This window comes from Struthio camelus, chromosome 2 (genome assembly GCF_040807025.1).
Source record: "Struthio camelus isolate bStrCam1 chromosome 2, bStrCam1.hap1, whole genome shotgun sequence".
NCBI classification, from domain to species: domain Eukaryota; kingdom Metazoa; phylum Chordata; class Aves; order Struthioniformes; family Struthionidae; genus Struthio; species Struthio camelus.
In genome coordinates this window covers 52,715,946-52,729,750 of record NC_090943.1, presented here as the reverse complement: position 1 = coordinate 52,729,750, position 13,805 = coordinate 52,715,946, and the positions used below count along the sequence as shown (strand labels likewise).

Below are 13,805 nucleotides of genomic sequence, written 5' to 3'. Positions count from 1 at the left end.
GACACAGAGGACCATAAACTCTGTCAGGATTTGCTCCTCCACATATAAAAATGATTTTAAAAAAAAAAAGCTTAAGGACTGCAGACGTTACATTTTTTATATTAGTGAAATGGATGTGAAGAATTAACCCCATGATCTGATACTACGCCTATAATTTTACCATTCCATCAGATTCCAAAGCTTAAAAATGTTTTTTTTTAAGCAACATCTAAAATAAATCTAGAAAGATTAAGATAAAAGAAAAAATATTGTTAATAATTCAACTCAACATTTCTAGGTTTTGCTGTCCTCCTCCTCTGTCTCCACCCCCTCCCCCCCCAAAACAAAACTCTGGCCAAAAGTTAATCAGAGCTCTGTGTTAAATCTCAACAGTTCCTTTCTCAAGCATTTCAGCGCTACTCACTGTGATATTCTGCATAGCAATTTTTTATTTAAAACCCTTAAAGCCTCCAAAGAAAGAGATACTCTGACTTTTACACACAGAAGTGAGAGATTACTCATAAGAAATGCTCATGAATTTACTCTGGAGACTAGTTAAATGAATTAGACTTGCTTGTAAATCTTAGAAAGAGCTAGAGGTTACAAGATACTGACTTAATGCCTACTGCTTAACAGAAATCTCTGTGCTTGTATTTCCCACATAAGAACGGCCACGCTAGGTCAGACTGAAAGCCATTGAGCGTTCATTAGCCTCATCGTCTCCTGTGACAGTGAAGGAAAGCATGACAACAGTAAACAGCCATATCCTGAGGCTTCCTCCAAATATTCTCTGAGCCCTCAAGTACCTGCGGCCTAGGGACCCTTCAGCTGGAAGTAGGATCTTTGAGTTTAAATACTCAAAGAAACATCCACAGAGGAAACTGGCTGATCAGTCTGTATAGGCCAAAAAGCTTACATGAATTCAAAGTATCCTGTGGCAACAAGTTGCACTGTTCAATGTACATATTGCAAGAAGGGTCCTTTTCTCTGCTTAGAGACTCCTGAGATGCTGCTGTTGCCTGCTTGTTCTTACATTACAAGAAGAGTATCTCACGCCTCTCCTAATTTTGTAGGCATTCAGCTGTATCAGTCTTTACTCCCCCTTCCATCGGTAGGGTCACCTCTTGTCCAAACTAAAAAAAAAAAATCTACTATAAACTGATTGACTACTATCTTGATGAAACTGTATCTGTAGGATGCTAGTTTATGGATCTGAAGATATTTTAGATGCTTGAAAATGGAATAGATATTAAAATAAAACTAATGAAAATAAAAAGACATTTCTCCTGAAAAGCACCATTCTCATTTCTTAATTCATTTCCAGAAAAAACAGTAACTGTATTTTGATCTCAAACTGAAGCCTCATTTAGTCATTACTAAGGTACTTAGTACTTACTTAAGGATCCCATTTTGGTCATCAGACAGTACTGAGCTATCCAAACAAACATAACAGTCATTGCTTTTGATCCAGATAGTAGGAAATAAAGTCACGTCTCAATCTAGGACTTTACTTACTTCAAAGAGGAGTCTCCAACACCAAGACAACCTCTCAGACTAAGTTGTCTCAGGAACCCACCACACCTTTTCGATATGTTTTCCACAACACGACCCTTAAATCAAATAAAAGGAAGGTTTTGTTGAGTTTTATTCCGATATAACATTATAACCAAATTAAAAATGCCAGTACTGAAAAATCAATGGCAGATATCCCCCTCTGCAAAATTACACCTCTTTGAATTTCTACTTTAGGAAAAAACAGTTACCGGATGGGAATCTGCTCCCACTCACACAGATTAGAGTGACGATCAATTAAATTTTTAGCTCTCCCTTCTTTGTTTTGTCTATCATACGTTGATCAATTTTTTGTTTCAGCAAAACCCACCCATTAAGACTGCTAAAACAGTCTTCAAGTTCTGTCAAATTTGCAGGGAGACAGAAAAGCTGTCCAAGTTGTTCTTCCTGCCCCAAAGGCAAAATGAGAAGCATACCTGTACCTCAGGGATCACAGTTATTACTACAGTATATAAGTTTTAATTGTCCACGAAGACATGTTTAGGCTAGTGTATCAATCTGAACTACAACCTCTGCCAAGTCTCATTTTACAGTCCCTGCTATAGAGATGGTTACCTCCTGCACAAGAAAGGTGCTGCACACCTCTTGGGAACAGCCACTTCAGCTGCCTCCAGAAGATTTGCCAGAGCCTACTTGCCAGATTTCCAAGCTGTATATATCTGGGACACTGGGAAACAGCAAATCACTTCTCACACTGTGCAGCTTAGCTATGTGTCAAAGGCTGAAGCACAGTTTACAGATTCCCTACTTGACTCACGTCCTACAACACGCCATTTATTTACACCCTGAAAGCATTTTGCTATACATTAGCAATAAGCCAGAATGGCATAATACTTCTAATATTCAGTTTGAAAGTAGCATTATGATAAAATGTTACTGAATTATTATAAAAATACACATCCATCTTTAACATTTTTGTAGAAGAAAATATTTAAGATAGCAAAAAGTGGGCGATCACTGCAGCAACTGACTAGACCCCATATTGTGTCTAATTTTAGGGAAAAAAGCATTCAACACTGATAATTAACAAAGAGGAATAACAGATACATAAAAGCACTATTTATTTTCTTCTCTCCTTTTTTAATTTTTTTTTTTTAAAAGAAAAACTACTTATAAAACCACACCTCCATGTGTGTAATTTTTTGTTTGTTTTCCTCTCTATATGGGATGGTAGTGGACAACGTCTCTTTATATTTTTATTCAATATTTAATATCAAAGTCTCGGCTAACACTATGTGAAAATATTTTCTTATCAGAGCTTTTTCTTGCTCCATAACTAACAGATGATCTGATCTCTCAGAGGAATTTACACCAAAATAAACAATCAAACTGAAGATCGTGATATACCTTGTGGGAATCATGCATTTCTTAAAAGCAGTCTGGTTAGCTGAACTACTTCTCAGCAGAAGTCAAATATCTTTACTGTAAGAATAAAGCCTTTACAATGAACTACATATAATGCATATTCAATTGAATTGGGGAAAGAAAGCCAATACCTAAACCATTATTATTCAAAGAAAACAGAAACAAATAACACAATATGTTCTGTTTTTCCAAACCCCTTTACTACTTTAAGCACGTTAAAAAAGAAAGCCAGAATATTCAAAAAGACAGTTTAAGCGCACTCAGATGTGCTTAGTGTTGAACTAAGTCAATGAAACTCAAAAACAAGCCCTAGTTCTTCAAACTATCCCATCTTACATTTGGTGCCACATACCAACAAATTCTCTGGCAAACCCAACTTCAAGATTTTGACATAACTTTGGGGTAGAAAAGATATATTTTTTTCCTGTTCTAGTACGCATTTTTTTCTACTTTACTCTCTATCATATGAGGTGTTAAATAGAGTATTTTCACAAAAAAACCTAATCTTAAGTTCACTGATAGTTTCAGATGAGTAGTTCGGTGCTATGTGAAACACCACCAAATAGCATATGAACATTCAATTGAGCAAAAAGTTGCCAAATACAATTATTACATTTTACCTGTCCTAAAGTTAAAGGCAAGAATTATCTGTTGCAAAAAATAGCATAAACAAAAGCAGAGCTCTTAGAGACTGAATGTCTCTTGCTTAAAACTATTTTATGTAATAATTGTTGGTTTAACATACTCTTACGAATAAATTTAAAGGGTTTATATTACTAACAGACTTAAATGTAGTGTACTGAAGTAATGCTTAAAACCATAGTAACGCCTTATATCAAAAGCAGACCACAAACTCATTTCAAATCATTTTCTCAAATATCATGCTACAGACATAGCATCTCAAAGGGCAACACCACTAGGTATTTAAGACAAACATATCCAAAGTGTAAAAAAAACCCCAATACTACGCTTCTAAATAGCAGAAGGGTTTCAGATACAGAAAAGGCTGACCAACAGAAGGGGCACAGATCTATGTTTTTGTTTATTCTTTTGTAGCAAACAAGAAACAGTCTTTTTCATAGGCAAGTGAAAATACGACGTTAAAGCTCCAAGCCCTCTTAGACACATTTAGATAATCTGCAGATGCTGAAATCTTTCCTCTGCCTTAAGATGCCATAAGATCCTTACAGTTAACACTGGTGTAACAAAGAGGCAGGCAATAAAGTTTCAAGAGAGCAGTGGGAAAATTTACTGTATATTCCATTGTCAAGTTTTTTTAGAAACAGTCTGAACCACAGTTGGCAAAACATACCAGATGAACCCCATCTAGAGTTTACTCATGCAGCTAAATTAAGAACCTAAACACAAAATCCAGAAGCAAATTCATTATCGTATTCTGTATTTTAGCTTGTATCACCAAACGTAAATAATAAATTAGTTCAGATTCACTTAAGCAATTGTATTTCCCCATGGATTTTTCTCATTAAGATGTCATATTTTATTTGGTTATATACATTTATGATAGCATTAATACAGACATGTTTTTCTTATGGAGTGCTCTAATCTTTTCCTTATATGCTGAAAAGGACTTTCACCCAGATATACCTGCATTTCAGCCAAGGTTCAAACCTTAGAAAACAAACGTTCATAAACGGTAATAAGATACACAGCAATTCATATCCGGCCCAAGTCATAAGAAAGAAAAGTTGTTCAGCATTTTATTGTTTCAGTTTCCAACTCCTATTACCCCAGATTCCAGAGAGCTTTCAGCACTAGATGGCACTCTCACAGAGAGACCAGAGACAAGTAATAAAATTATCCTCTAGCCTGAGGGTCTCACTCACCCCAGAGGCACCTTCCATGCCTTCATTTTCTGGAAATGAGCAGTTATGAATATCTAGAGCCTTGCATGCGTAGGATATACTTAAATTATCTAACAGATAGCCAACAACCAAAACTCAAATATTCCTCCAGTGTAAAAAACAAGTCAAATACAGTGTTCTGCTTTTTCTATTCGCTCCCGCACAGTATTACTACTATCTTGAAATTTAGCCCTTAGAATTTGTGAACTATTTGCACAGTCAATGGGATACTCAAATGGTCCAAGCTCTTAAACATCACCATAAGAAAGAGGAAGAAGAAACAAAAAAAAAAAAGACACTAACCTCTATGTCCGTTTGAAAGTTAAAAAGGTCTATTCTTTGCCAATTGCTTCCATCCAGAGCTAAAACATTCCATGCCTAGAGAAAACAAAAACACTTAACACACCTCCGCCGCCTGCTCCCTAAATTTTCCTCTCAACAATTCAAATATAACAAATTCTCAAATATAATATACACTTCCTTGTAGTGCTTTTTAAAAACAAAGGCGATTATAGATACCTGTGGTCATAAAATAGTTGAAAACATGGAATTTGTGGAAATGAATCTCAAATCTCCTCAACAGATTATGCCTCAAAGGCTAACTTTTGCCCACAGAGCATGCATCAGCAAGAATTTAAATGCAAAACACAATGTAATCCTCAATTTTAAAAAAGTTTTAGCAAATTTGTCGAGTAATTTACTTTTGCTCCATCTGTACGAAAATAGCAACTTAACATGCTACCACTAAATCACACACAAAGAGCTAGGAGAGCTAAGATGTATGTGTATACATGCTTAATCTCTACAGTTCAACTTGACAAGCTCCTATTCCGAGAGGAGCAGAAACCTTTCAGAAAGGGGCTGACTTTCCACTGCTAGATGCACATCAGGAACTTGTCCCTCTCTGTTGAAGCAATAAATGATAGCTTTTCAAATCAGAGCAAAACAACAAAGCTGGAGATTCAACAAATGTACTTATTACATGAACGTTTAGGGCAAAAATTGAAAAGGAGTACCACATCTGACTGCCAGATAGTTCTCAGAGAACAATATTACTTACTCAATCACCTTGGGTTTTTTTTCTGCTGTATTCTAGTTTTCAGTTGAAGATACTAAGAAAATCTGAAGTTAGTTAGCTCATAAAACTTAGTGAAATTACAGGCCAAGGAGATATGGATGGAGGAGTGAAATAATTGCACTCCTTTTTATACAGTTAAAGAAAAATAAATAAATAAATAAATAAATTCTCATTAAAAGAATGGAAATTTCAAAATTCATTCACGGTGTACAAGAATTATACACTTCACTGTACACAGTTCATGTAGGAACAAAATATTTTTCAATTTAATTCAAGAAAAAAAACGAGACTAGCTAAACATAAACATTTATGTAGACATGAGTTCTCTCTTATCCTCTGTGTGCCTTTTTCTCTACCAGTAGTCCCTCTACTTAACACCTTTTGTACTTGGCAAGCAAATGATGGATGTACTTCTTAGACACATGGTGCACATTAACTGAGCTACATGGAATTTTATGCAGAAAACGCGTCTGAAAAATAGTGTTATACAGCCACACGCTTTATAAAAAGTAAATGCCACTACGCCAAAACGGGCTTAATCCTTTCTCCAGATATAGAGCGTACACTACTGGCTATCTTTTCCACTGGCCTTAAACAGAAATCCAGTACATAATTCCACATATCTGAATGCAAGACTGAATCCACTGTTTATCTGCTTTAATGAACGAAGGGGCTGAGAGTGCTATTTGATTTTTGGAGATCAAGGAGGTGGTCCGAAAGTCCATGATTTGCAAGTAGTTCAGAGAACGTCCAAAGAATGCCAAAAAAAAAAAAAAAAAACCCAAAAACCACACCACACACACACAGAAACACATACCTTGGAAACTTGTGCACATCGACACAAAGTAACTATATCCAAAAAAGAAAATATTCTAGGAATAAAGCAAAAGAACAATAATTAATAACAACAGATGTTTATTATTAATTCAGACTAATACATAGATTTATAGTTCTATAGCTCTATGGAAAGACATGAGTTATATGAAAAAGAAGTTAAATGCAATATGAGTGTTTTACCAAATTATTTTGCTTATCGAGACATAAGGAGTAATTTCATAGCCATCTTCTAAGGCAGTCAAGACCTTCATAGCAGAACCAGTAGGTGCTGCTAAAGAAAACTGAATGCGTTTCTCCCTCCTCATTACCCAAACGTGTATGAATAACAGATTTTTTTCTTTTTTTAATTCAGAGAAACTGGTTTATATACATTTAATTGTGCTACAGTTAAAGAATATCTTACATAAATATAGGCAAAGATTTTAGAAGATGGTGAAGAGTAAGAAATGAGAAATAACACATATATAAACCCAACTTCAAGAATTTAAGTAACAACAATGACCCAAATTTGTAAATGTGACTACTCAGTCTAAAACAGTCGGTATCTCTTCTTATTTTGTTCTACATTCTGGACATGGAACCAATTCTTCAAGGCTGCATGCTCTTAATAGTTTTCAAAAAGAAATTTTTTATTGCCAGAGTGAATTTTGCTAAATACCATTTCCAGCAACAATGAAAATTGTTGAAAGGATGTTCTCAGAGAAGGAAAACTATTAGCTTTAGCATAAAATACAGACCCTATTCCAAAATCAATTTTTATCAAAGAGAATGAAAGATACAAAATACATGAAAGATGTTATTGTAATTCACTTATTAACTTTACCTGCTCCTTAACTAATTTTTTCAGTCATCAAAATAATGAACAGGAATAATAACAGCATCTTCTTAAACTGAAATCTTAACTCTTAGGAGCAAATATAACTGGTAAGAGAACATAAAATTCTGACCACCATTTTCCAAGTGGAAGTCTGAAGCTCAAGCTCTAAATGGATGTTTAAACCTTAAACTTTGCATTTTTTAGATGTGGTAAGAGCCAACAACGAAACAAATATTAACGGAAGTACCTCTGAGAAACATCAGGCCTTCCGGATGTTTATTTTGGGCACTTCCGATGTTAATGCTTTCCAATACGTATAAATGCTTTCTCTTTTTCAATGTACAATAACACATTTTCCCAAGAAACAATGAGCCGCACACACAGAAGGGCAAACATTCTGCGAAGTCATGGAATAATTTCTGAAACCATATCAGGAACATTTTTTTTGATAGCATCTGTTTTATCAATTGAACATCCGTTCTAAGGTCTAGACCCTTTAAGAAACCTAACCGTGTTTCATACACGAAGCACACTCTCTATGTAAGACTGCCGAACTGCTCAGATGAGCCCTGAAAACGTTCTCTCTCAAGAGTAACATTTATAGCAATGATCCATCGTGAACCCTCTTTGAAGTCACCTCACCTGCACCCTCCACAAGGCAAAAGGCAGAAGGTGAGAGTGTAGGGATTGTGCTAGCGGGCTACAAAAGCTTCTTGGCTTGTAAAACTTCCTCATAGTAATGCTAAGTGAGTGGAATCGGATTATCTTTGATTTACAGAAGATGAAGCACAAAAAACAGATTTCTAAATTTTTCTAATAAAGACGTGAAGGATAGCGACAAATTATTTCATGACACAATACTCTTGTCTAAAGAGAGAACATATGGCATGCACCGGAAATGATGCATCAACTTCTATTTTAAGCAAAAGAACAGAAGGGACTACGAGATGTTGAAAAAAGGTTACTTTATATATCCCACTACTCTGAGCTGTCCAGCAGTCTGTCTTCATGTTTGATTGTTTGACTACGAAGAGATTAATGTCAATGTGTGATTTCTACCAAAAAAAAAAAGTAAATTAAAACCAAGTGCAAACCAGGTTTATTTATTTTTCCTCTACAGTTCATTATTCTATGAGGCATCTTTCTAAAAAGGCAAAATCTAAAAATAGTCTTTTTATGTTGAAAGAAGAAATATTTTAATAAGTGTAAATAAACATTGATGATGCCTTTAGATTTTCATTTTTGTTCTAAAGAAGCTTTCCTGCAGGCAGCTCAAGCTGTCTCAATGGAAACAGATTTATTTTACATGGGTAACAACCATGTTAAGGATGCATTACAACCCAGCAAAGAAAAGAGAGATTCACTATTATTCAATTAAATACTGCTATAGGTAAGAGATACCAGTAAACTCCTTTATTATAATTTCTAAGAATCCTTTTATCAACTTGCTTGAAAATGTTTTTTCCACACTTTTCTATTTATTTATCCTCTATGTTATAGTATCACATGCAAATCACTAGCACATGGTTACTTTTCTACTTGTAGTCCTGCAGAACTACTGGTAAATTCTTACCAGCAAAGGAAAACTCGCCAGCAAGACAAAAAGACCGTATGGTTTAAAGGCTTAAAACAAACAAACAAACAGAAACAGCCAATCAAGATGGAGAAGGCAACATTAGCGTTGTCTGGTGCTTAGGATGAAGGCCTATGCCAGCAGGCACTTGTAATTTAAAAAAAGGGGAAAAATAACCAAGTAGGCCAGCTGATGGGTGTATAGCACATGTCCTCTATGACCATAGCTACGTAGATGGAATCTAATGCAGCCAGCAGCAGAACTAACTTCCACTTAGTCTTTGGCATGGATTAGTACAGGGAAGCTAGAAACGAAGTTAATAGATCCACAGTAAAGTTTAGGACCATCTATTCTGACTTCCTATATCCCAGGCTATTAAACTGTCCTTAGTTATCCCGCACTAAGCCCAGGAAAGAAAAACTGCGTACCAATAACTGGAGTTCTTCAGGCCTTCTCGCCCCTATGCACGTACCAGTGTGGACATATATGTTCCTCCTGAGCTTGGCCTTAGAGATCTTTCAATGTTAGCAGTACCTGCAGCAAGCATGAACCACGTGCCAAAGGCAGACAGGGTTGTGCAAGTTCACAGTTCCTCAGTTCCTTGAAGAACTTGTATTTGGCTAAAGCCAAACTTCCAGAAAGGGATCTATTCCTGATTTGAAAGACTTCAAGAGATGGAAAAATCACTACTTTCTCTAGTAGTTTGTTCCACTGGTTAATCATGCGGTTAAAATGTTTTGCCTCATTTCCAAGGTGAATGTCTGCCCTTCAGCTTGCCAGCACTACGCTTTTCTTCAGCAAACTAAAGAGCGCTTTAGCAGCTCCTTGTGGAGATTTAAAGCCATTTATCACGTCATCTTTAATTCTTCTTCTTGAAAATCTGTTTAGTTTGGTTCTTTACATCTCACCTTTCTACATATTCTCCATTTTTCCAAAATATTTCTTCAAATGGGGACATCAGAAGCACGTGCAGTTAGAACTATCAGTACTAACAAAGTTGTGCACAGACATGAAGTATGGTTTCACTACTTCCCCATTTTCACAGCCATCAACTATATCAACCTTTTTTACACAACATCAAACCAGAAACTTGTAAGCAGCTTATCTACCTGCACACCCCTATGATAGCTTTTGAGAAGATACCTTCCATCAAGGCCACAGCAATATTCCTTAGACCTATATAGCTACCCATGTAAAATAAATCTTGTTCGAACACATCCCAATTTATCATGTTTTTCAGACTTCCTTGCGAGTGTCTTGTCTCCGTAGTAATTTATCATTACTCTTACTTTTGTGTCACCTGTAGCTTTCATCTCCAATGACTTCTGAAACAGTTATTTCCAAAACATTGATTAAAAAAACTGAATGATACTGGGTCTACCTTTCAATTGCTGCAACAATGTATTAAAATACTCAAATGCAAATAATTTCTTACTAAGGTTTAATTTAAAAAATCTGTTAACCAATTCTGAATTCCCTTAACATGTACCACTATACTGAACAGTGCTTTTAAACCAAAAGGTGACATATTAAAAAGTCAAATGTCTGAGTAGGTGCATATAATTTTGATCGGTAAACCCAGCCAATTGTTTAATCTCACGGAACGGTGTTTTCCAAACCCTTATCCTTCACAAAACCACAGCAACTGTCAGTTCCTCTCCTCTCCCTTCATTCTCTACCAAACAAATCTAAGGTGAGTTTTCCAGTCCATGCCGGATATGAAGCCGAGTTTTCTCAGCATCCACCTTACCTAGCTGAAGAGTGTTACAGTCAGCGTGCAATATTCTTCTAGTCTTCTGGAATTTTCCTGATACCCAAGACTCACTGAAACTCAGCAGGAGGGGGCCACAGACCTCCTAAGTCACCTCTTTAAGGAAGTCTCCCTGCAATTTATATGGGCTTGCCAACTACAAGGGATGATTTACAGCCTCTATCTTCTTCCTGTATATTACCACACGTATTTCGTTATTTCCATGTGCTGTAAGCAGACTGTGCTGCTTCTTTCCAGACACAGAAATGGCTGATTTCATTCTTACTATTCTTTCTCCCTCCGCGTGGAACCATGGAAAGAAGTAGCTATTACACAAACCCCCAACACTGAAGAGTGCACCGTGCACAGAGTGAGAAATAAAACTACGCAAAAGGAAACAGCTGCCCTCTCGCCTTTCAAAGGCTCTCCCCAATTTGTTCACGTACGCAGTAAGCTTTCACAGTATTGGCCTGGCAATTACTCATTTTAAGCGTTTTTATATAGTACTATATGGGCTGATTACAAGTGGATAGCAAAAATAAACAACAAAAAAAGAACAAACAATAAAAGCACACACACGTAGGCGCACACACACAGACTTACTGTGAATTTTTGGCCTAAAAACCCAAGTTTGGTATCTTTGCAGCACGACAGAAAGGCCTGATACATTATTGCTCAAGCTTTATAGAAATTAAGTGTGGTATTTTTATGACTGATCTGAGCATGGAATTCTATTTCAGCACATTTATTTTTCATCTCTGAAGTTTGCACTTTTTGAGCTTACACTCAATGAAAGGTAACAAACTATATCAATCAACATGATAATCAAAATACTAAAGATGAGGACTGCCTCACTGAAGAATCTAGAATACCTTCTCAGAGGATCTTCTCAACCTTACCATATGTTCCAGCTGTAACAAAAAGAACATACAACAAACTCCTCAGGTCTTCCCCATTTTAGACTGTGAACTTATTAAGGAAGGGGCTTCATTATTGATTTGCACAATTCCTAGCACAGTAAACCCCATTCTAATGGAAGGCCATTGCATGCTATTAGAATGCAAATGCAACATGAAAGATTAACGCCTTCACATGTGGAAAAGTATCCCAGGAAGACAAAGTACAACTCTCACAGATTTTCTTTTCCTTTTTTAACAGGCTTTTCTCAGCGTTCTGGTCTGGAATAATGCCGAGGCACAATCTGCAAAAAAGCAACAAGGGAGAAGAGCACTGACTGCTCTCAGAGTTCACTACTAATCCTGTTTGAACACACACAGTTGCAAAGTCTCGCAACCATCACAGAAATAGTTTTGTCTATCTCCTAAAAAGACATATCCAATTTATAACACAAATTATTGCAATTCTTTTTACGTGGAAGGTTTCTCCCCCCACTTCTTCCTCCAATTCAAAGACCCTACTGAGGTACTAGGCATCGCATTGGTAACTGTGATCAAGCAGTATTTACAAACACTACAATAAAAACCATGTAGGACAGAAAAATTACAGATAAATAGAATCATTAATAGTGATAATAGATAACAGAATTCTGAATACAAACACTTATATTTATATGGATAAATTAACAATGCTAGAGCCAGTACTGAATACGTTAACTTCTTTCTCCTAACCTTCAACAACTTTGCAGTTAGGGACCATCAGCAGACCCCAGTAACATCCCATTCAATAATGCACACAATAATACCTGCCTTGGAAATGTACATGTTGAGGCATATTAAAAATTGAATGAATTGGATGATTTTAAAGTAAATAAGATTACTTGTTTTAGTTCATTTGTCTGTCTCACAAAAGACAGACAAGCACTGGTTTCTGCACAAACCACGCATCAACTGATTGATCTAATTCTTGACCTTTCAGCTCAATTATTAAAACAAATCTCTTTTTACTAGGGGTGTGCTACTTTGTGAACTAAAGCACTTAAGCTAGGCACTGCTTGGTGTGACACTCCAAAGCTTTCCACAAGCACCATTTGCAAACTACTCAGACTATGATGCCTTTCTCAACATATCTAAGCAGTAAATCTTTCAATAACAACTATGGTACCAAAAACCGACTTATTCACAAGCCAAACCTCCTTTTCTTTTGCCAAGATGATTATTTGCTATACAATACTGACATAAATGTTAACAATAGAAGAGAATAGGACGTCTACAGGACGCCTAACTAATTTGTCTTCAGTTGAAACAGAAATCAGCTTTTTCTACAAATAATCAGCTCTGCTGGATTCATTTTATAGTTATATGACATCTGATTTTTTATGGCCTATACATTACATTACTCACAAGATGAGCAGATCATATCACTCCTCTAAAAAAAGAAATTTACTTATTCATAAAGCATGACCATATGTAGCACAACGGCAACATGTACAGTAACTAAGGCTTTTAGCATATGAAGCTAAATCCCCTATGATAAATTCAGGAAGAACTATTTTTCACAGCTGATATACAGAATACAGCAACTACATTATGTGGTAATTCCCTATGCAGGATCAATTACGAAGGTAATGAATACAACTACATTATGGAAATCACAGAGTAATTTTAGTCTGAAAATGAAACACAAAGATAGAACAGAAATGCATTTCTGTTGCATCTTTAATTTATATTTACTCTGATATTATGGACGGGTAACGCAACTTAAAAGTTCATATTTAACTCAACTTCTAGAAGGTCACAAAAAGACTCAAACACAAGATATATAATAAGCGTTCAGGAAAAGCTCAAATCGTGAAACAGATTTTATCTAATGCTTCCCAAAGGTCAGTTATATATTAGAATTGATTTCAACATCCTCACTTAGCCCTGTTTCATTGAAAACAGCCGGTGACCTAACAATTTAGAGCAATCACCTCTTTGCATTGGTTTTCCCTATTTATCCAATAGCAAGACACAAGAATCTCGAAGGAAAAACCATAACAATTATTAAAAGAGAATCTTAAATAATATTTAATG

At 35.9% G+C, this 13,805-nt stretch overlaps 1 protein-coding gene across 4 annotated transcripts in view; it reads right to left on the bottom strand.

The window, feature by feature from the left end:
* The window catches only part of FBXL2 (F-box and leucine rich repeat protein 2), a 65,567-nt gene that overhangs the window by 29,314 nt on the left and 22,448 nt on the right, over window positions 1-13,805 (bottom strand). For all 4 annotated transcript variants that reach the window (XR_011139743.1, XM_068935728.1, XM_068935730.1 and 1 more), the window contains exons 3-5: window positions 6,674-6,728; window positions 5,082-5,156; window positions 1,495-1,589 (exon numbers count right to left, since the gene is read on the bottom strand). Coding sequence is in view for 3 of the 4 variants with exons in the window: in XM_068935728.1 (XP_068791829.1) it covers window positions 1,495-1,589; window positions 5,082-5,156; window positions 6,674-6,728 (225 nt within the window). In the remaining variant the exon portion in view is untranslated. The remainder of the gene's footprint in view (window positions 1-1,494; window positions 1,590-5,081; window positions 5,157-6,673; window positions 6,729-13,805) is intronic.